We start from the raw sequence: 22901 nt of genomic DNA on the forward strand, positions 1-22901 counted from the left end.
GCCTTCTATCACCATGCCCATTTTGTAAATGAGGAAATGCAGAAACAAAGGCTTTTCCAGTATAAGATCGTGGGATAGTAAGCGCTCACTAAGTTTTGGGAATTACAATTGCTACCCTACTTTTCAGAACAAGAAATGGACACTCAGTTTAAATTATTGTTTATGCCTATAAATAGGAGTTGGGACTAAAACCAGACTTAATGGACTTCAAACCTTGGCTTCTTAACTCCATGCTGCCTTTCTTATTTTACATAAAAAATCAGGTTTTCTATTTGATGGCTTTTAAGAAACATTTTTTTTTTAGTCGTAAAAAGAGAGACCAGTTTTTTTTCACTCACTTTCAGGGTGAGAGGCATGTTGTCTTTTTTTAGTTTTTTCGTTTGCCCCATGAATGTGCTCAGTTTTACTCTTATCTGATGAATTATTCTTCTTGGATTAGGGAAGAAAGAAAATTAAATGAAAGAAAAATAAGATGAGGTATAAAAATTAAAATCAAATGAAAAATTTTATAAAGGATACACATTGGAAAGGGTCCAATTTTATAAAGGATATCTATAAAAGATATTTTATATATTTTATATTTTTTATAAAATATATTTATATTTAAATTTAATTTCATATAAAATATATTTATATTTTATAAATTTTACAAATTTTATAAAGGATACACATTGGAAAGGGTCCAATTTTATAAAGGATATCTATAAAATATATTTTATACATTTTATATTTTTTATAAAATATATTTATGTAAATTTATATTTTATTTCATATAAAATATATTTATATTTTATAAATTTTACAAATTTTACAAAGGATACACATTGCTTTTGGGTCATCAACTCCTACGTGTTAACTTTATTTCTGAGATTTTTTTTTTTCTGAGACTTTTTTTTAATCCTTTTCATTTGACGCTTTTTATGCACCTCAAAAAGAGCCTCTTAAGAGAGGCCAAAAATGCCATAATTAAAACACTCCAGTATTTGCTTCAGACAGTGAAGAATGCAGTTCACGAACAAAAGAAGAATTACAGAAAGCTCTGGTTTTGTTCTTTACGGGTTTAAGGGAAACCAGTCTAACAACATTCTTAAAAGGAAACAAGGATCTATGGTCTTAGTGGTGTATTTATGTATTTATTATTTTTTTTATGTCATTTTTGTTTGTTTCAAGTTTTTAATTTAAATTCTAGTTAGTTAACATACAGTGTAATACTGCCTTCAAGAGTAGAATTTAGTGATTCACCATGTGTACATAACACCAGTGTTCCTCACAAGTGCCCCCCTTAATCACCATTACCCAGTTAACTCATCCTGGCACCTCTGCCCGTTTCCCTCCAGCAACCCTTAGTTTGTTCTCTGTAGTTAAGAATCTGTTCTACAGTTTGCCTCTCTTTCTTCCTGCCCCCCACCCATGGTCATCTGTTTTGCTTCTTACTTTCTTTTCTTTTCTTTTTTTTTTTTTTTGAGTAGGCTCCACACCCAACACAGGGCTTGAACTCATAACCCTGAGATCAAGAGTCAGATGCTTAAGTGATTGAGCCACCCAAGCGCCCCTGCTTTGTTTTTTAAATTCCACATGAGTGAAATCATATGGTGGCACTGGGCTGACTCAGTGAGTGGAGTGTGAGACTCTTGATCTCAGGGTCATGGATTCGAGCCCCACATCGGCTGTGGAGATCACTTAAAAAAAAAAATCATATGGTATTTGTCTTTCTCTGACTGACATATTTTGCTTTGCATAAAAAACTCTAGCTCCATCCACATCATTGCAAATCATATATATATATATATACCACAAATTCTTTATCCATTCATCAATTGATGGACATGTAGCCTCTTTCCATAATTAGGCTACTGTTGATAATGCTCTTATAAACATCAGGGTGCATGTGTCCCTTCAAATCAGTATATTTGTATCCTTTGAATAAATACCTAGTGCAATTGCTGGGTCGAAGTATAGCTCTATTTTTAACTTTTTAAAGGAACCTCCATACTGTTTTCCAGAGTGATTGTACAGCTTGTATTCCCACCAGCAGCGTAAGAGGGTTCCCCTTTCTCTGCATCCTCGCCAACACCTGTTGTTTCCTGTGTTGTTAATTTTAGCCAGTCTGAAAGGAGTGAGGTGTATCTCATTGTGGTTTTGATTTGTATTTCCCTGATGAGTAATGTTGAGCATCTTTTCATGTATCTGTTGGCCAGGTTTATTTCTTCTCCCAATGGTATTTAATTATGTTCTTTCAGATCCAATTTCTTCTTTTTCATCTCTGTCATTTTCTCTTCTATTTGCTTTTTTTTTTTTCTTTCCTCTTCATTTCATTCTTTTTGTGATTCCACAAAATATAGGTTTTGGTGATCATTTTGTAAAAAATGATTAGTACAAAGAGAAGCATTTTTAGAATAGCCTGATCAAGACCTCCCCATAGCTAGATTCATTCAGAGCATTGTATGGGTGCCTTCTTTTGTTGTTCACAGGGATTTCTTCTCTCTCTGGCAAAGGGAAAGAAAAATGGAGGCAGTTTTCCTGCATTTTCAGAATAAGGTCTCAATCCCTCAGGAGACACAGTTTGTCCTCCATGTTTGACTCCTGCCCTTTCTTAGTTCTAGCCGTGTGCTCAATGTTCTCAGTTCCCGAATAGCACTTGTTGCCTTAAAATCTTTTTATAAGTCATTTCACCCACCTGGAATGCCTTTCCTCAGTCATCACTTAAGGCATGTGTGATTGTCCCAAACTCAGATGATCTGTCATCTCTTCCAAGAAGCTTTTCCTAAAGCTCCCAGTCTGACTTAGATATTCCTCTTGCGAGCTCTACTTTACATGTGCAAACCTCTACCAGAGCATAAAGGTTAGGATCGGACTTAGGGTTAGGGCTTGGGTGATTAGCCTCTGAAATATATCCCATATATAGCCAATGCTTTTTCTTCTCTATGGCTGCCTCCTGGATCCAAGCCACCATTCACTTTTTGCCTGATCAAATTCTTGTCGCCTAGCAGGTCTCTTGCTTACCTTGCTGTCTCTCTTCAGTCCATCATTTACACTACAGCTAGAGTAATTTTTTTAAAAGATTTTATTAATTTATTTGAGAGAGAGACAGAGAGATCATGAGCTGGGGGAGGAGCAGAAGCAGAAGGAGAGGGACAAGCAGAGTCCCTGCTGAGTGGGGAGCCCAACTCAGGCTCAAAACCAGGACCCTGAGATCATGACCTGAGTCAAAGTAGGCTGTTTAATGGACTGAGCCACCCCGGCACCCCTAGAGTAGTTTTTTTAAGAAGAAATATTTCATATACACAAAATTATAGATAATGTGTAAAATTAGGTATAATAAAGTGAACAGCCTCCAGTGTAAGAAATAAAATACTGCCTATCACTTTGAAGCAGACTGTGTCTCTTTCCCAAAGGTAAACACTATCCTGAATATGGTGTTTAATTTTCCCTTGTTTTTTAAAAAATTTTCTTTTCTTTTTTTTTTTTTAAAGATTTTATTTATTTATTTGACAGACAGAGATCACAAGTAGGCAGAGAGGCAGGCAGAGAGAGAGAGAGGAGAAAGCAGGCTCTCCGTGGAGCAGACAGCCCGATGCGGGGCTCAATCCCAGGACCCTGGGATCATGACCTGAGCCGAAGGCAGAGGCTTTAACCCACTGAGCCACCCAGGTGCCCCATGTTTTTAAAAAAATTTTAAAAAGATTTTACTTTAAGTAATCTCTATACCCAGTGAACTCACGATCCCTAAATCAAGACTCCCATGCTCTATCAGCGGAGTCAGCCGGGTCCCTTCCTTTGTTTTGTTTTGTGTTTTAATTCTTTTCCCATGCAGGCATCTCTAAACAATGCATTAAGTTTGCTTGTTATTGAATCTTTAGATTTACATGCCATTTGCTTTGCAGTTTGTTTTTTGCACTCAACATCATGTTTCTGAATTTTATCTATGTTGATTTTCACTTCTGTGTAGTGTTCCATTTTACAAATGTGTCACAATTCATGCAAATTCCTGTTGATGGACTGTTGGAATTCTTCCAGGTGCTATGCAATCACCAACAATGCTCAGATAAATGGTCTTGACTATGACTTCTAGTGCACATATGCAAGAATTTCTCCGGGGCAGGGCTGTCCAACACAACTCACTGTGATGATGAAAATGTTCTATATCTATACTACCCAATGCGACTACTACAACTGAGAAATTAGATTTTTTATTTAATTTAACTGTAATTAATTTAAAGTTAAACAGCCACAAGTGGCTAGTGGCTACCATACTGGATGGTATGAACATACATTAGAAAATACACCAAAGAATAAAGTTGCTGGGTTATAGAGTGCATGTGACTTTAACTTTATAAATATTGACAATTGTCTTCAAAGGGGCAATATTAATTTATACTTTCACAAGCTATAAGAATCATCAACAGTATTTTTAATGTCTGCCTTTAAAATTTTTTCCTGTCTATGTATTAAGTGGCATCTTATCACAATTTTATTTTCCATTTCCACCATGACTGTTTATTTGCTAGTCATGCTTCTTTTTTGGGTGAAACGTCTATTTTGCCTTTTTTTTTTTTTTTTTTTAAATACAGGGAAAACAAGAAGGTGGGAGGAGGGGCATAGGGAAAGGGAAAGAGAAAATCTTAAGCCAGCTCCGCACCTAGCACAGAGCCCCACAGGGGACATCATGAGGGACTCAACACAGATTTCCATGCAGGAACCTAAAATAAATGATTGAAACGACATAAACAGGGGATTGGTTAAACAAATAATACTACACCCGTACAATGAAATACTCTAATAATTGAAAATAGTCATATTGATCTGTATGATTTTACAAGGGAAAAGCTCCATAATGTATTATTAACTAAAGGAAGGAAATGTTAAAACGATGATTACCAGATTTTGCTGCACATTGGAGCCCAACATGGGGCTCGATCTCTCAACCCTGAGATCATGACCTGAGCTGAAATCAAGAATCATATGTTTACTGACTGAGCCACTGAGGCGCCCCTATTTTTCTATTAAGTTGTTTATCTCTTTCCTACTAATAGTTAGGAATTCTTTGTATAATTTTAATATTATTTTATAATTTAGTGTGTTCCATATATCTTCAGTGTATCCTTAAAAACATAAACCAGAACACGTTTCTTCATTCCTTTCCATTGCACTTAGAATAAAATCTGAACATCTTACTGGTGCAGTGGGCAGGTTGACATCCCACAGCCATCCCACCCATCCTGCACTCAGGAGAAGAAATACAATTTGGGGAATTGAGTATTGCACCAGGGATAGACCCGACAGATGGACGTAGGGGATAAATCCCCTTCCCTTAGCCAATGACCTGTTCAGGAGAAAGCACATGACCTCATTGTGGACAGTACAATTCAGGGTGAAATTTGCCAGAAACGTCCAGAAAGATGGTTTTAACTCTTAGAAGGAAGGAAGAAAATACCAGACTTAAAATACCAGACTTTCCCCCATTGGACTTGAAAAAGGAAGCATGAGGGGGGAAAAGGCCAAGAATGGTACTAACACGGGGGGTGGCAGATCCTGGCACCAGGAGGAAGCTGGGTTCTTTCTGGCCTTGTTGACTGCTGCTCGTTTCTATACTGAAGTCCTTGGCCTTGCTTTTCCCTTTTCTTGCTACTTTTCCCCAGAAATCCTCACAGGGCCAGCTCTTCATTGCCATTCAGGCTCAGTCCAAATGGTCACTTCCTCAGATGGGCTATTGATGCTATCGGTATCTCTGAACTGTCGCTCTCACATCATGTTTTATTTTCTTTATATCACTATTGAAATTATCTGCATTTCTTTATTATGTCTCCTGCAGTAGAATGTAGACACCAGGAAGGCAGGAATCTTGTCTGTCTGTCTTTCCTGTATATTTCTACATCTAACACAGTGCCTGACACACACACACAAGTAAGTACTCACTGAATATTTTTTGCATTAATCAAAAAATAAGGATTGATTTTATTTTTTATTTTCTCTACTAGATTGAAGCTCCTGAAGATCAGGGACAAATGTCTTATTCATTTTTGTATTTCAGGTGCTTCGTGTAGTTGCTGCCAAATAGTAGATAGTTCAATAAGCTGTTGAATAAGTGAAAGGAAGGAAGGAAGGAAAAGAGGAAAATGAAATATTTGGGATAAATATAATACTAACCTATTGCCTTTACGGGCAATATTACTTGAAGATAATTTTCTCCCATTCTCCTTGCTACCTATAGGGGAATTTTGTGGATATAGTAATATCCCCATGAATAAAAGATGCATGACCTTCAAAGTGCTTCACAGTCTGTCTATAAACAATCTGTCCAACCTTATTTCTTACACCTATATGTCTTCTTTCTCCCTATCATTTACTCTTGTCACACCAAATTCTAGCACAGTTGAATTTTACACAAGGGATACATACGTTCCTGAAAACTTCACACAAGGTTAAAAACATCCATAATTCAAGACTATTTAGAAGCAGTATTTAGCAAGACTATTTTGTGATAAATGTAAATTTATTGCAGGGAGGATACTATTTTACTAGCTAAAATGGCTCCGCCGTGTGGCAACAGCAAAAGTAGTTCGTTCGTTCATTTGTTCCTTCCTTCCTCTCTCTCTTTTTCTTTTTTCCCCTCTTTCCTTCCTTCCCCTCTCTCTTTCTTTTTCTTTCTCTCTCCCTTTCTTTCCTCCCTCCTTCTCTCTCCCTCCCACCCTCCCTTTCTTTCTTTCCTCCTTCCTTTCTTTCTACACAAGTACTTTCTGATTGACTTAGCCACCACCAGCTTTGAAAGTATGTCCTTTCTAACAAATGTTAAACATTGTGAAGGCTTCACATTGCTTCACATTTTGTGCATGCAGTAAGGTGTTATTGATAGTTTATCATGAACTATTTCAAATTTGTATCAATAAAATACTCATGAAACTTGACCAGACTTTCTCACTTTTTCTAAATCACACTCAAACCCATTCGTGCCTCTTTGTCTTTGCGTATGCTGTGTGTCCTTCTGCCTGGAATGCTATGTGAGTAGCTAGCATCCAGAACAGCGAGGGAGTGGCAGAAACAACATATCCAGAGGAAGGTATAATATGGCTGATACAACAATGTTGTTTTAGAACATGGACAATGTTTAAAAAAAAAAAAAAAAGGCACTGACATGATTTACAACTGCTGTCAACTTTGAATCTGAAGGGGGGTAGTAGGGCTAGATTAAGCCTACATGGAGTTTGGGAATGGCAGGGAAGGTAGAAGTCCTGAAGTTGTCAGTTACCTGTACTCAGATGGGTATGTCTGGAGGAAAAGTGTAGTGAAGGGATACTGGCTCCTTTGGGCCCTAAGAGTCCCAAGATTCAGTATCTGAAAGCCCTATCCGAGTCCCCTCCTGTTGACATTACTCATCTCAGGGAGGCAAGTATAGGCGGGAGTATAGAAGGAGAGAAGTAGTCCTCCCAAACTGCACCTAGGTCACCCAAAATTAGGGGATGAAAAACTCAAACTTAATAAATGTAATACATATAAATGAGTGAAGCAAGCTTGATATAAAGAAGTTTATATGGGATCCCTTCACTTGTAGTTTTTTTCCCCCACTTTTGATAGAGAAATGACTACCATTGGGAAACAGTATTTTTCACTTTTGATAGAGAAATGACTATCGTGGGGAAACAATATTTTCAAAAGAAGCCAGTAGTCCCGATTTGTATGCAAAACCTCTCGATTCTAAATATTGGCTCAAAAATTTTAAAACACCATGCAGGCCAAGTAATACATCTAGGAGCTGAATTTGGCCCAGCTGAGCACAAAATGTGACCTCAGAAGCTTACTGTCAGGTTTGATGAACTATCAGAAGGCTTCCTGATCAAAGCAAATCTCAGCGTTAATTAAGGCAACATTTATTTATTTATTATCTTATTTTTATTTATTTTTTAAATTGTAATTCAATTAATTAACATATAATGTATTCTTGGTTTCAGAGGTGCAGGTCTGTGATTCATCAGTCTTATATAATATCCAGTGTTCATTATATCACATGCCCTCCTTAATGTCCATCACCCAATTACCCCATTCCTTCACTCCCCTCCCCTCTAACAATCTTCTGTTTCCTATGATGAAGAGTCTCTTATGGTTTGTCTCCCTCTCTGGTTTCATCTTGTTTTATTTCTTCCTCTCTTCCCCACGATCCTCTGTTTTGTTTTTGAAATTCCACATATCCATGAGATCATATGATAATTGTCGGTCTCTGATTGACTTAGCTCGCTTGGCATAATACCCGCTAGTTCCATCTGTGTCGTTGCAAATGACAAAATTTCATTTTTTGATGACTGCATGATATTCTTGAGTGTGTGTATGTACCACATTTTCTTTATGGATTCACCTGTCAATGGACATCTGGATTCTTTCCATAGTTTCGCTATTGTGGACATTGCTGCTATAAACATTGGGGTGCAGGTGTCCCTTCAGATCATTACATTTGTATCTTTGGGGTAAATACCTAGTAGTGCAGTTGCTGGAATGTAGGGTAGCTCTATGTTCAACTTTTTGAGGAACCTCCATACTGTTTTCCAGAGTGGCTGCAGAAGATTGCATTCCCACCAACAGTGAGGAGGGTTCAACTAGGACAACATTTAAATGTAGAATACTTGGGTTACATCCTAATCCAGAATTCCACCCAACATAAAAATCTGGTCTTTTCCATCAAAGTAGAAGCAGGTGACCAACACATGTCAAAGACCGGTGGACAGCACGGAATGGAGAGCAAGGACACAGAATTTGCCTTGAGACTGGTCCTGTTTGCTTTAACTGGGGAGAACCCGTGGAAGCAACAGGCGGTTGGCACATCTACAATGACAGGTGGCCCCACTTCACAGGATTTATAAAAATTTTCTTTGCTAATATTGGGGACTTCCTACTAGAATTGTTTCTGCTTGCTTTGTTCTATGAGGTGTCACCGAGCCCAACAACATCTCTTCTGGACAGAGTTAGAGGGGTAGGTCCTAAAAATTCTATTCTTGGGGAAATGTGTTGCTGGGTAGGTCATTTGGGGTGAACCCACTGGGAAACCAGTTTTCTTCTGCATTCCATCTCTGTACTCACACGGGGGCTGGATACATGGGTGTGAGCTGCTGAGTGGAAAGCTGGTACTAAGGGTACCACCCTGACAACGAGGGCAGAGTAAGAGACCTGGCAAAGTGTTGATAGGAATCTCTGGGCATGGGGTGGGGAAATGTAATCACTGGCATGCAAAGGGTGGCACTGGCTGCAAAACTGGCCCCTCCACCTTCCCCAGTGATTCCATCCCTCCTCTTTTTCTGGGTTCTTACTCTAGCCATCATACCCTTCTGGCATCTGGCATCTCTATTGGTTCCTGCCTTTCATCCTCCTAGTGGACACATTTTCCTTTTCTCCCCAAAGAGCTTCCTTGCTAGTTCTTCCCTCTCCGCTTCCTGCAGTGTGGTTCTCCTCTCTAAGCTCACCCATGATCCAGTTGCCAGACTTTCCTGAAGCTTTCAGTCCCCTTCACCATCTTCTCATTGCCCTCCTAGATTCCAAGACATAACACTCCATGTCTTCCTCTATCTCTCTGTCTGCTCTTTCTGTCTTTTCCTGCGGGCTCCTCTGTCTTTACCCGTTCTTAAATGTTGCTGTTTCTAGAGTTAATGGTACCCCAATATGGCTTCCTTGTAATAAACAATAAAAGTTGCCCCATACTCTGAGCACAGCCCTGGGCCAGGGGCCGTGGCTTGGCAAGCAGAGCTTGGACTGGGCTTCAGGTCCTATTCCCCCCACTCAGCCTGGCACCCTTGTGCCTCAAACACCCAACAAAGCTGCATGGTGCCACCCAGGGCACTATGCTTGGTCCTCGATCCTTTTTTGCTTTACTCTTTTCCTCTGCCAACCTCGTTGACTATCATGGCTCCAAGACTGGAATGTTTTATTTAATCTGTAGACATCTTTTCATTCAACTCCTGTCCTCCTGTTTTTGGGGGTCCTGTGGGTGCCCCAAACTTGCCATGGTCCAAACTGGATTCATTATCTCCCTGCTCACATACTCCCAAACGTCTATTTTCCTGTATTCCCTCTCTGGGTTAAAGACACCGCCATCCAGCTTCTCATTCAACTGAAAACTTTCCAGATTGTCTGCGTCTCTTCCCTTTCCTCAGTTTAAGGATCGTCTCTCAAAGGCACTACTGGAACAGCTTCCTAACTAGTTTCTCTAACTTCAGAATCTCTCCCCTCTACATCACCCTCCTCATCGCCATTGGGTTTCTTTCATTACACAGAATTAAGCATACCGCTTCTTTATTTAAAAGCCAATTCTTCTAATTAACCATAGGATAAACTACAGATGCTGGGGCATGGCATATAAAAGCCTTCATATCCTGACCAAACGCACCTTTTCAGCTCTATACCTCGCCCCTGATCTCGACACCTTCTTTGTTCTTAACCACATCAGACTATGATGCACAGTTTCTTTAACAAGTTCTTGCCATGTGCTTTAATGTTCTGTGCCTTTGCTGGTGCCTTGTGTGTCCTTCCTCTGTTTTTGGTTTGTTTGTTTGTTTGGTTGGTTTGTTTTGTCTTCTAAAATCTCATCCACTCTAAGATCATGCTGACTCATCATCTGTTTTTCAGGCACTTCTGTCCCTAATTCACAGCTCTCTCCTCACTGGTACTACAGTACTACTGGTATGCTAGTACAGATTGTCTAAAAGTTATTTTATATCCTCCCCACCATATTGTGAATTTCTTAAGGGCTAGCCTAAGCTTTGTGGGTCTTGGTATCATCAGCAGCTTGCTCTGTGCCTGGTACCTTGTAAGACATTGAATAAAATTTTGTAAGTCGAATTGGGCAGGGTGCTTGGACATCGTTTTGTGAAAGGACCAATGGCTTTCTTTCAGCATAACTTCAGCCCGTCCCTTTTCTTCGGACATCAGAAGCATCTCAAAATAGGATGTGTTCTGTTGGAGACAGTTATGTCATATCCCCAAACTTTAGCTATGTCTCTGTAGGGACATAGAGATTGTACTTCTCAACTAGTACCTGAGTGTGGATCTTTTGAGATAATAGGGTTCCTTAGAGCCAGTCATGATTCTCAATCGAAGACCTAGGTTCCGGGTTCCACAATAGACTCTCACACTTCTGAGTAGCAGAAAGGATTTTCAATAAGGCAGATACATTTGTATTTGCTTTATCATCCATGGGTCCCACTTCAACATCTTATTAAAGACTGAGAATTTCAGAGCACGAAAGACAATATAACAGGGCTTCGAAATCTCAAAGCCTTCTAAAACATCTGAGTTATCCCGAAAGCCTGCGGAGAGGATAGGGATGCTCACTGGCAGGTTTTGGAGAGGGTTTGGCGATCCTCCATTAATGAGGAGGACAGACCTCAGTCATTCCCCTTAGCTAAGCCCCAGCACATGCTGGGCTAAGCAGGAAACATTCACTGACTCCCTGAAGCCCAGAATAGGTAGTTTTCTTGAAACGAGCAGATGTATGTTTGTAGAACCGTGGTAGTAGCTCCCGAGTGGGTGGGAAAGAGCTTGCTTCCAATTTTCCCTCAAATACAAGAACTTGGTTCTGACTAGAATCCAAGCAACAAGTTGCCATCGAAAATGCGGTGAATGGTCAGCAAAGGATGCCTACAGGAAGAGCCTTTGGGAACATTCTGTGTGTGTGTGTGCGCGCGCGCGCGTGTGTGTGTGTGTGTGAAAGACAGTCAACTGATCCTAAACCTGCGCTTAATTATGCAGCCCCTCCCCTCCACCCCGCTGCCTCGAGCGCCCTAAAGGCTTCTGGAAAGGCTTACTGGGTCCCGTCCCCAAGGCCAGAGTATTGGGGTCCGGGCCCAGCACGGAACCGCGCAGCCACCCCGGCAGCTAGGAAGCGGGAGCAGGGTGGGCCAGGAAGCCGTGGTCCCGTGGGGCCCACTCACTGCGGCGCCGAGGCGGGGCAGGGGCGCGGGCGTAACCGACCGCGTCGTGAGCCCGCCCGGTCGCCCCTCCCCTGGGCGGGGCCAGCCCAGACGGCGCTGACTCAGCAACGCGAGGGGGAGTTTTGTCCCTCCGCGGACCCCGTTTCTCTGGGCCTCAGCCCTCCGCCGCCACCGAGCCGGGTCCCTCTTTCCGGCGCTCCGAGTGCGAGTGGCAGGCAGGTTCGGCCGCTGAGGCAGCGAGCCGCGTGTAACCCCGGTGCTCCCCCTAAGAACCCCGAAGCTACCGGTCCCCAGCCGGGCGGCGTGGCCACCATGAACAACGCGGGTGAGGCGTAGCTCTTCCCCGCCGAGGCCCTAGCGGGGTCCTCTCTGGGGGGTGCTCAAGCTGGGCCCTGGAGGCCCGGCGGCTGGGAGAGTACCGGGCCTGGGACCGGGGACGAAAGCGGGAATGGAGCTTTCAGGGCGGGCTGGAGCGGTCTTGGAGGGAGACAGCACTTGGGGGAGGTCGCCAGTAAAGGGCTTCGCCGCCGCAAGGGTCATCTCCGGATGGTCGGTCCTCCGAAGTTGGAGCCAAGCAGTGGGAGTCCGGGATCGGCCCTCTAAAACCTCCTTTTGGTGTTAGAAATACCATTTGGTTTTCCAACAGGGCTGAATTCGGAGAAGGTAGCTGCTCTGATTCAGAAACTGAATTCCGACCCTCAGTTCGTACTTGCCCAGAATGTCGGGACCACGCACGACCTGCTGGACATCTGCTTGAAGAGGGCCACGGTACAGGGTGCCCAGCATGTGTTCCAGCACGCTGTGACTCAGGAAGGCAAGCCAGTCACTAACCAGAAGAGCTCAGGTGAGGTCTCACAGCTCCTTGCACACTTTACTGGACCTTCCTGACAGCGCCCCCATTTTGATGTCTTAAGAGTGGTCTTGAGTAGAAGTTTGTGTTGAAAGAACTTGAAGTAAATTTCCAGAGAACAGGCAGATCCAGGAAAGACAGATCCAAGGACGTCACCTTGTGACTTATTTTGATCCTCTGTGCCTTGATAGTGTATGTTTTAAGCACTGAAATGACAAGTCCATGGTCATCTGTTTGAATGTAATTCACTGTATGGTGTCCTGAAGTTAGGTGACTTTAGCCTGGTGTTTTGGAGATACCTTGTTTTGGTACAGAGGGAACCATGCAAAAATGTTCATGATCCAGAAACTCCCCAAAATGTTCTTGCCCTGAAGGCCATACACAAATGTATGAAATGGAAAAGACACGATGTTATTTTTAAGTAGGCTTTTTGGTTGCAGTTTGAGCAGATGTGCTAATGGGCTCACTTCCTGCCAGTAGACCAGTTTGTAATACAGAAAAATACTCAATTCTCATGCCTTACTCCTCAAGAGCTCTTGTTTTGTTGTCTAGCACTGCTGTCAGAAAAACAGCTCCGGTGAAACATTGGTTATCCAGGAATCTAAATAAGGAGGACATTCTTACAATAAAATCGTACTAAAAGAACTTTGTAAAGTGTATCCATTTAAAAATTATTCCCAGTCTATTTTTTTTTTTAAGATTTTATATGTTTATTTGACAGAGATCACAAGTAGGCAGAGGCAGGCAGAGAGAGGCAAACAGGCTCCCCGCTGAGCAGAGAGCCCGATGCAGGGCTCAATCCTAGGACCCTGAGATCATGACCTGGGCGGAAGGCAGAGGCTTAACCCACTGAGCCACCCAGGTGCCCCTCCCGGTCTATTTTTTTTTTTTTTTAAGATTTTGTTTATTTATTTGAGAGAGAGAGAGAGCGCAAGTGGGGGAAGTGGGAGAGGGAGAAGCAGACTCCCCACTGGGCAGAATGCGCGATGTGGGGCTCGATCCCAGAATCCTGGGATCATGATCTGAGCTGAAGTCAGACACTTAACTGACTGAGCCACCCAAGTGCCCTACTCCCAGTCTGTTTTGACAGAAAGCAGATCAGTCCTTGCTGAGAGCCAGTCAGAACTCAAAGTGTACACTTCATATGGATATATTTTGTTGTATGTAAATTATACCTCAGTAAAATTGGTTTTTGAATGTTAAGGAAAAAAAAAGTCATGACCTTGCCATAATTACTGTTTTGCCATAGTAGGACGTGCTTGGGATGGTGTGGATTGTCCGGCTACAGATGATCCATTTAGTAATGTCACAGTGGCCCTACATAGTCTGGATTTCAGTGACCTCTGGAATAGATCAGATCTTATATATTCTGTAGTAACACTGTTATTTACAACAGATATCAATACCACATGAGCTATGTAGTTTATTTTCATGCAGTTTTCACATTAACAGTTCATCCAGTTTTTTCTTTACTGAGAAATAATATATAATATATATAAATAATATATAAGTGTAATATACTTATAATAATAATATAAGAGAGGTGGCATCCAGACAAACCCAAGGTAAAGAGCTAAGTCATTAGTGACTTTCCAAAACCACTATAGTTACTTATTTTTAATTGTTTTTTCTTGTTACAAAATTGTTATTTTTTTTTTTTTTAAGATTTATTTATTTTGAGGGGGGCACATGGGCAGGGGGAGGGCAGAAGGAGAGGGAGAAAGAATCCTCAGCCAGACTCCCCTCTGAGTGTGGACCCTGTTGTAGGCTCTATCCCGGCACCCTGAGATCATGACCTGAGTTGAAATCAAGAGCTGGCCACCTAACCGACTGAGCCACCCACTTATCCCAGAAAATTATTGTTCTTCAGTGTAGAATATTTGCAAAATACCAACAAGTATATATTTTTTTCTTTCAGATCTTTATTCTGTGTGTGTGTGTGTGTGTGTGTTCAATATAGATGGATACCTTACATATTGTTAGGTAACCTGTCTACCTTTCTCACTTACCAATATAGCATGAACATAAGTTCATAGCAGTAAAGAAGTTATGCCCAAAAAAGAAGTCAGGGTTTTTCCTTCTGAATTTTCCTTTAGGAAAGAGAGAGTTACCCTACCCTACAGAGATCCTCGTAATGAGCACTCTTGGCCAATTTATTTTGAAGTAAAATACAATTTGGCAAGCACTTTACTCTGAAATGACCTCAATCTGTGCGAGTTTTGGATGCTTATAGAGATCATTGGATTGAATCAGTTTTTTAAAAAGGTGAAAAATTTGACCATAATATATTCCTAGGACAGGACCTCACATGGAAATGTTGGCTATCATTATAAATAGGCCAATGATCACTTAAATCAGTACAGGTAATGGTAACATTGTAGAGTTCATGATTATCTGCTTACCAGAGAAGTTAAGAAGATGATTGTATAATTGGCACGGGCAAACAGTTTTCAGGAACAGCATCATGCATGAATTCAAAACATTGCTGTGACTCAAACATAATAGATGGAAGAAAGATGATGTGTTCTAATTGTAAGAGTGGGTTTAATGATGGCAAAAGCACGATACCAAGATACAAGTGAAGAGTGAATCAGTGTGAAAATGACATATGTGAAAGTGAAGAAAACAACGCTACATCAATTTATTAATGTTAACATGACTTTAAATATCTGTATATGTTTACATTACTAAATGTTGTTGGTGGACATTTACTATTTTATCTCTATTTTTTAATGTCTGTATGATCCAGTTAGCTAAACAACTTTTTCTTTTTTTTCCTAAAGATTTTATTTTATTTGTTTATTTTTGAGAGAGAGAGAGAGTGAGAGTGTGAACCTGTGTGCAGGGGTCAGGGGCAGGGAAGAGGGGCAGAGATAGAGGGAAGAACTCCAAGCTGGCTCCACACCCAGTGCAGAGCCCAATACGGAGCTCTGTCTCACAGTGAGATCGTGGCCTGATCCAAAAGCAAGAGTTGGATGCTTAACCAATTAAGCCACCCATGTGCCCCCGAAGATTTTATTTTTTAAATAATCTCTGCACCCAATGCAGGGCTGGAACTCTCAGCCCTGAGATCAAGGGTCACATGCTCTACTGATTGAGCCAGCTAGGCATCCCAACAACTTTTTCTTTTTAATTCTCTTGGGAGACTGGGGATTGACTTATGTTAGGGTCATCTTATATAGAAGCATATACGGTATGTTCCAGATTAAAGGGTGGGGTCTTTTTAAAGCTTTTGTCATATATTGCCAATTGCCCTCAGGTATTTCGTACCTGTTTAGATCTCTATCCAGACTGTATAATAATGCTGTTTCCCAAATCCATCCCAATACTGGGCGTAATCAGTTAAAAAATAATGTATCCCCACCTAACATTTTGAAAATATTTCTTTGCCATTTGTATCTTTTTTGGCCAGTATGTATTCTGTATGATCTGTATGTATGATCTCTGCTCATGTCTTTCTAGCCATATTTCTTTTTCTAATATGATTTTCTTAGGTGATTTGTATTGGATTCTTTAAATGATATGTAAAGAGATTTATTTCATATGTTAAGGATATTATGCCTTTGCATATATATTTCAAATACTAATTCTTACCTTTCTTGTTTTGGTGTTGTTTTAATCTTTCTGTTCTTTCTGATTTAGTTTTAAATTGTTCAAGATCTTCTCATGCATTCAGTTTTGGGAAACAGGGATAGGACAGTGTTGTAATCTATGTGAACACTCAGTCTAATTTCTTGGTTTGCTTTCTTGTTTCAGGGCGATGCTGGATCTTTTCTTGTCTGAATGTTATGAGACTTCCATTCATGAAAAAATTAAATATTGAAGAATTTGAGTTTAGTCAATCTTATCTCTTTTTCTGGGACAAGGTAGGGGACTGATCTTGCAAGATTCTTGTTTCAGTATCAACCTTGATAGGGACTATCTCTTCATTTCTTGCTTTTCCAGTTGTAGTTTGCCTTCCATTATAGATGGGACACCACTTATTCTGATTTCCAAAGTATCAAAGGTTGACTCTTCAAAGGCAGAACTGCTTTTGTTTGGTAGGTGGCTACTTTTTTGCAAGGAAATAATAAGTCTACTTACTGACTCACCTACTGCTTCTTTGTTTCTTAACTTATTTAAAATATTTTATTTAGTTTTTAGTAATTTCTCCTTTTACCGTCTTTATTTAGGCTATTTGGTCTTTCTAGGACCTAATTTCCCATCTCTGGGCAGTACTTATATGAAAAACAGTAAATAATTTTACTTAATTTTTTAATTTTTAAAATGTACATCATAAAAGTGTTCATTAGATATTTACTGATTAAGACTCTAAATATCAGATTTTGTTTCAAAATAAAGCAGTGCACGGTTTTGGATAAACTATTGGAAGGTAGCTATAGAAATATAAGAAGAAACTTTAAATATTCTTATGAAGCCAGATACTGATACTTAATTACCAACTTTAGTTTAAAAATACCTACTGTGGTGGGGCTATGGTAGGCCCAAACTCCTGTTGTATTGCTAGTGCCAATAAAAGTTTTAGCTCTCTTTTCCTTTAATTTTATTTAACTTCTCTTATCTAGGTTGAACGTTGTTATTTCTTCTTAAATGCTTTTGTGGAAACCGCTCAAAAGAAGGAGCCTGAGGATGGTAGGCTGGTGCAGTATTTGCTTATGAATCCTGCGAATGATGGTGGACAGTGGGATATGCTTGTCAATATTGTTGGTAAGAGCCTTTCTTTAATGGAACTGAAACTCAGCATGATCAAGCAAGGGCTGTCTCTTTGGTGGTTATGTGCAGGGTAAAATCAGTCCCCCAGAAGGATGTACAGTTAGTTAGCTCTGAGAACTTTTATCTCATACTCTAACCTTTTAAGTACCTTTCTTAAATGAGAGATAAGGAGATAGGTACTGTAAAGAGTTGGCTGGGGAAGAAATGGTTGTATTAAGTAGAACCAACTTGCTATGAAAAAGTTTATCTTTTGTCAATCAATGTAATCAAGACACAGCTGTTTAATAACAACTGCAGCTGTTTAATAATATCCTCGTTCAAAAAAGTGGTGTCTTTTGGGAAAACCTCCTCATGCTGAGCTCTTTACATAGTATTATAGATAAAAAGAGCAGAATTCTTTCTTAGATCTATTGATAAATATCCAGATTCAGTGACCTGTTTGATAGATATGAAGCATAAGATCGTTAAGTTTTCAGATTTAGACCAGCAAACAATGGCCTGTTCTTTAAAGCAATAGCTATTTTTGCCACAGTTTCTAGTGCTGGAGTATGCTTTTACCTTACTGAACACCAAAATGTGTTTTCTTTTAGAAAAATATGGTGTCGTCCCTAAGAAATGCTTCCCTGAATCTTATACAACAGAGGCAACCAGAAGGATGAATGATATTCTGAATCACAAGGTGCAACATATGGAGCAGGGTGGGATTGAATTTAGTGTACTTACCTTAAAACTCTTAACTGATTTTCAAGAGGGATTCCTGGGCATTTCAGTGTACAGTTTATGTACAAGGTAGCTACTCAGTGTCTTTCAGAGGCAGTGTAGCTACATATTAACTTCAAAAATAATTGAGCTTAGAGAGGTTTTTTTTTTCTTTTTAAAAAACTTCAACTTTTATTTCTATTGATTTAAATTTTTTTTTTAAGATTTATTTATATATTTATTTGACACAGAGAGAGAGAGAGAGAGAGCGCACAAGTAGGCAGAGCGGCAGGCGGAGGGAGAGGAAGAGGCAGGCTGTCTACTGAGCAAGAGCCCAATCCAGGGCTTGATCCCAGGACTCTGGGATCATGACCCGAACTGAAGGCAGCTGCCCTACTGACTGAGCCACCCAGGTGCCCCAATTTAAATGTTTTCTTATGGGTACTGAGGAAAGAAAGTCCCACGCTTAATATGGGCCATAAACCCATTGGGTTCCTAGTGGCTGGGAGAATTTTATGTTCTAGTAGAACCAGAGAGAATTATTTGTGAGACTTTCTTAAAGAGTATGCAGAGTTCTGAGGCGTCCCCAAACCACATCAGTGTAGTTTATCCACCCACTAAAGATTTGATGTAGTCACTGAACTGCTTTTTATTGCTTCAGTTATCTTACTGAATCATTCTTTTTCGCTACATAACCCATTTTCCCAAGGTGGGATATATATATATATATATATATATATATATATATATATATATTTTAAATTTTTAATTTTTAATTTTTTGAGTAAACTCTGCACCCAACGTGGAGCTTGAACTCACAAACCCGAGATCAAGAGTTACATCCTCTATTGACTAAGCCAGCCAGGCACCCACCCCCCCAAGAAAGGTTGGATGCTACTCCACCAGCCAGACCTTTTTTTTGAGAACTGGGAGTTTCTAGAATCACCTTTCTTGATCTACAAGGCTGAGATTGGATTTGTCACCCCTGGGAGAAAGATTGGATTTTAATATAAACTATAGATGTGTTTCCCCAATATTAGAAGTAGGTTATTTTCCACCCAGGAAACTCAGAATTCTTATCCACAGGTTAAAAGATCCTTAATAGTATATCTTTGCATTTCATTTTAGAGGAGAACAAGATCCTTTTTAGAGCACTGTGGTTAGATTTAAGACTCACCTTTATCTCAGGTACTTTCAAAATTGAAAACAACAAAAATGAAAACTATAAGGTTGGCATAGCTATTGTTATAATGATTTGGTAAGGAAGGAGAAGTGAACAACCAGTAAAATTCTAAATAAAAATCTACTAGAGTGACTTAGTGGCATAATAATCTTAAGTCTCTTGCTTTTCCTAGGAGTGATAGGCATTATGGAATCAGATGTTTTCCCCATACCTAGGCCCATATTGGCACAGAGAGTATCATTAGTTGAAGAGCAGAACAGGTCCCTCTAGAATTCTTTGGGAATAAGCCATGTTTTTTCCCTGTATGGAAAGTTTTTAGCCATTTTAAGCGGACTGGTTGGAGAGATACATACATGTTTTTATGAACTTTACCCTGGGTCTTGGTTTAGTTACACTTCAAAAGAACTAGTACTGGTCTACTAGGCTCATTTATATTGAAGTTGGGTTAACTATTTGGAGTACTGAATAAGTTTCTGTCATAGATGAGAGAATTCTGTATACGACTACGGAACCTGGTACACAGTGGAGCGACCAGAGGAGAAATCTCAGCCACACAAGATGTCATGATGGAGGAGGTAATAACAATTATTTGGATTTTTTGTGACCATTCTAAAGAGCTCTCAGAATATTTCCATCTGTTAAACTGATTAGGGAGCCCAGTCATCACAGTAAATGTAGAATTGAGTTGAAAATTAATTACTTTACAACTAAAAAACTGAGGTGTAAACTTTGTATTTTCATATGGGACTTGCACTTAACATCTTCTAATTTTCAATTTAATGTTCTATACAATTCATTATTTTATTCATTTTCATAAATATTGAGTATCTGCTAGGACTTTGGCACTAGGGATACAAAAAAGAGAAAGACATAGTCTCTACAAAGTGTTCAATCTCTTGGAAAAAGAAACATACGATTAGTTATGGTATATCCTGTGTCACAGGTGTGTAAAAAAGGATTTTTTAGTCCTCTAGGACTCTCTCTTAGAGGAGGGAGTAACTAATTCAACAAGCTGAAGGTTTCATGGGGAAGATATTTGAACCAGCTCTTAAAAAACAATAGGAATTTATCAGATGGCTGATTGGGAAGACCATTCTAGACAAAGGGAATTGCATGTACAGTGGCATGAACAAAGGTAGAATCCTCAGAGAACAGTGTAGCTGAAACATAGTATCTTGTGTATGATTGGTAGCAAATAAAGCTGGAAAGGCAGGACCGTAAGGGATCTTCAGTAGTGGCCAGGACTTTTGGCTTTATTTTGTAGGAATAAAGATTGGAAGCTGTTGATGGTTATGTCACTTAAAATAATGTATGTGAAAACATTTTGGAAAACATGAAAAGCATTAAGCAAATATTAGGTGGTAATATTTATTTTCAATGCAGTTAATCTTTATTAAGACTATACATAATACAGATGGATATGTATCAAAGTATGAATTACTTTGAGAAAAGAAAAAGCATTTCCCTTTTTCATCCAGTGGGCCCATTACTAGTGGGTTCCATGAGTAGGAACCAGTCAACTAACAGGATCCTTTCAAAACTGTATAGAGTTAAAATGGCCTAATTTTTTCACTGCTGTGGACAAACCTAATGCTTCACTTGTGTTTTCCTTTGAATTTCAGAGAGCCAGTTAAAGTGTAGTTGAGAGCATGGTCCTTGGAATCAGACTGTCTTGAGTTCTAGTCTTCTCATTATTTAACAGGTGTGTGACCCAGGACAGGTTCCTTAAGCTCTCAGGTCTGTTCAAGTAAATGTGTCTAGCCTAGTGCTTCACACAGTAGTTGTTTTTCCTTTCCTTTCCTTTCCTTTCCTTTCCTTTCCTTTCCTTTCCTTTCCTTTCCTTTCCTTTCCTTTTTCTTTCTCCCTTTCCTTTCCTTTCCTTTCCTTTCCTTTTTCTCTTCTTTTCTTTCTCCCTTTCTTTCTCTTCTTTTCTTTTTCTTTCTTTCTTTCTTTCTTTCTTTCTTTCTTTCTTTCTTTCTTTCTTTCTTTCTTTCTTTCTTTCTTTCTTTCTTTCTTTCTCTCCTTCTCTTTCTTTCGAATCTCAAGCAGACTCAGCGCTGAGCGTGGAGCCCAACAGTCACAACCCTGACATGACCTGAGCTAAACCAAGAGTAGGACACTTTACTGACTGAGTTACCCAGGCAACCCTATTTCTTAAATATTCATTGAGTGGATTGGATGCAGGGGTTTCATTTTGCTAAGTTCATTTAAGTTATCTCCTATCTACCCCTTTTTTCTAAGGATTCCTATTTAAGAGAGGTATCTGAGAGTAATAGGAAAAAGTAGTCTTTGGAGTTAGACATGGATTTCAGTTTTGGCTTTATCACTTACAGCTCTCTGATATGCAGTAATATGCTTAACCTATCTGAGATTCAGTTTGGGATTTAAAATATATTCCTCGGGCGCCTGGGTGGCTCAGTGGGTTAAAGCCTCTGCCTTCAGCTCAGGTCATGATCCCAGGGTCCTGGGATTGAGCCCCACATCGGGCTCTCTGCTCAGCAGGGAGCCTGCTTCCCCCTCTCTCTGTCTGCCTCTCTGCCTACTTGTGATCTCTCTCTCTGTCAAATAAATAAATAAAATCTTAAATAAAATAAAATATATTCCTCATTGGATTTTTGTGGGGATCAAATAAGAAATTAGAAGAATGCAGGCCATGGTCCCTGGCACAAAGCAGTTGTCCAGTATATGTTAATTCTCTTCCTTCAAGCTTGGAATGATTTCTCTTACTGAGGCCATATTTCCTGCATGATTTGCCTTCATTTATGATTATAGTAAAATGGTAGGATGTCGTAAGCCTAAAAATTCTGTAAACAGTTCTGGAAAAGAGCCTAGATAATATTTCTTACAAACTGTAAGCATCCTGTTGGCTTTTGTTTTTTGCTTTAATGATCTTTCAAATAGTGTATCTCAGATCCGTGTCCTGACCCTGGGATTGGCTGATAAAAATTAGGACAGATATATTTCATATATTTTTCCTTCCCTATTCCTATCTTGGAAAAATAGTAAAACACCACCTTACTAAGTCCTGAGTATGGTGGATGTTTTATAAGATTATTTACCTAATGATTCTGCCTAAACTGTTGACTCCAGAATTCTGTGTGGTCAGTCTTTAGATTTTTACAGACCCCCTAAACCTCTCTTTATTGATTATGACTCTTTGGTAATGAAGAGTCTAGCTCTGGTTTAAAAGCCACAAATTAGTACCTATGATTTGCCTAGCCTTGTAGGCACATCAAAATAATTACTAAATCAACAGCCATGAAGCTCAGATGGCTTTGAATGAAATGTGTTTGTACTAAAGGCATTATTTAGAGAAGTGCAGGTTGCTTGTTGTGATGACAGACCAGACAGACATGTTTCCATTTTGGAAACATGTAGTCCCCTTTACTGCAGTGTTTTCTTGGTGCATCTACTTTTTTTTTTTTTAGCCTCCAGATTTCCTTGGGATTATTAATGTAGTCTCTCAAAACTCCGTTAAAAACAAAACATAGGGGCGCCTGGGTGGCTCAGTGGGTTAAAGCCTCTGCCTTCCGCTCAGGTCATCATC

At 39.8% G+C, this 22901-nt stretch overlaps 1 protein-coding gene across 1 annotated transcript in view; it reads left to right on the forward strand.

Moving 5' to 3' along the window:
• The first annotated feature begins 11976 nt into the window (after positions 1 to 11976).
• The window catches only part of BLMH (bleomycin hydrolase), a 47510-nt gene continuing 36585 nt past the window's right edge, over positions 11977 to 22901 (forward strand). Inside the window, exons 1-6 of the mRNA XM_082707157.1 lie at positions 11977 to 12234; positions 12556 to 12753; positions 16516 to 16625; positions 17325 to 17466; positions 18063 to 18151; positions 19837 to 19929. Coding sequence (XP_082563283.1) covers positions 12222 to 12234; positions 12556 to 12753; positions 16516 to 16625; positions 17325 to 17466; positions 18063 to 18151; positions 19837 to 19929 — 645 coding nt within the window. The 5' untranslated portion in view covers positions 11977 to 12221. The remainder of the gene's footprint in view (positions 12235 to 12555; positions 12754 to 16515; positions 16626 to 17324; positions 17467 to 18062; positions 18152 to 19836; positions 19930 to 22901) is intronic.

Source organism: Mustela nivalis (assembly GCF_964662115.1).
Source record: "Mustela nivalis genome assembly, chromosome: 17".
Lineage (NCBI taxonomy): Eukaryota > Metazoa > Chordata > Mammalia > Carnivora > Mustelidae > Mustela > Mustela nivalis.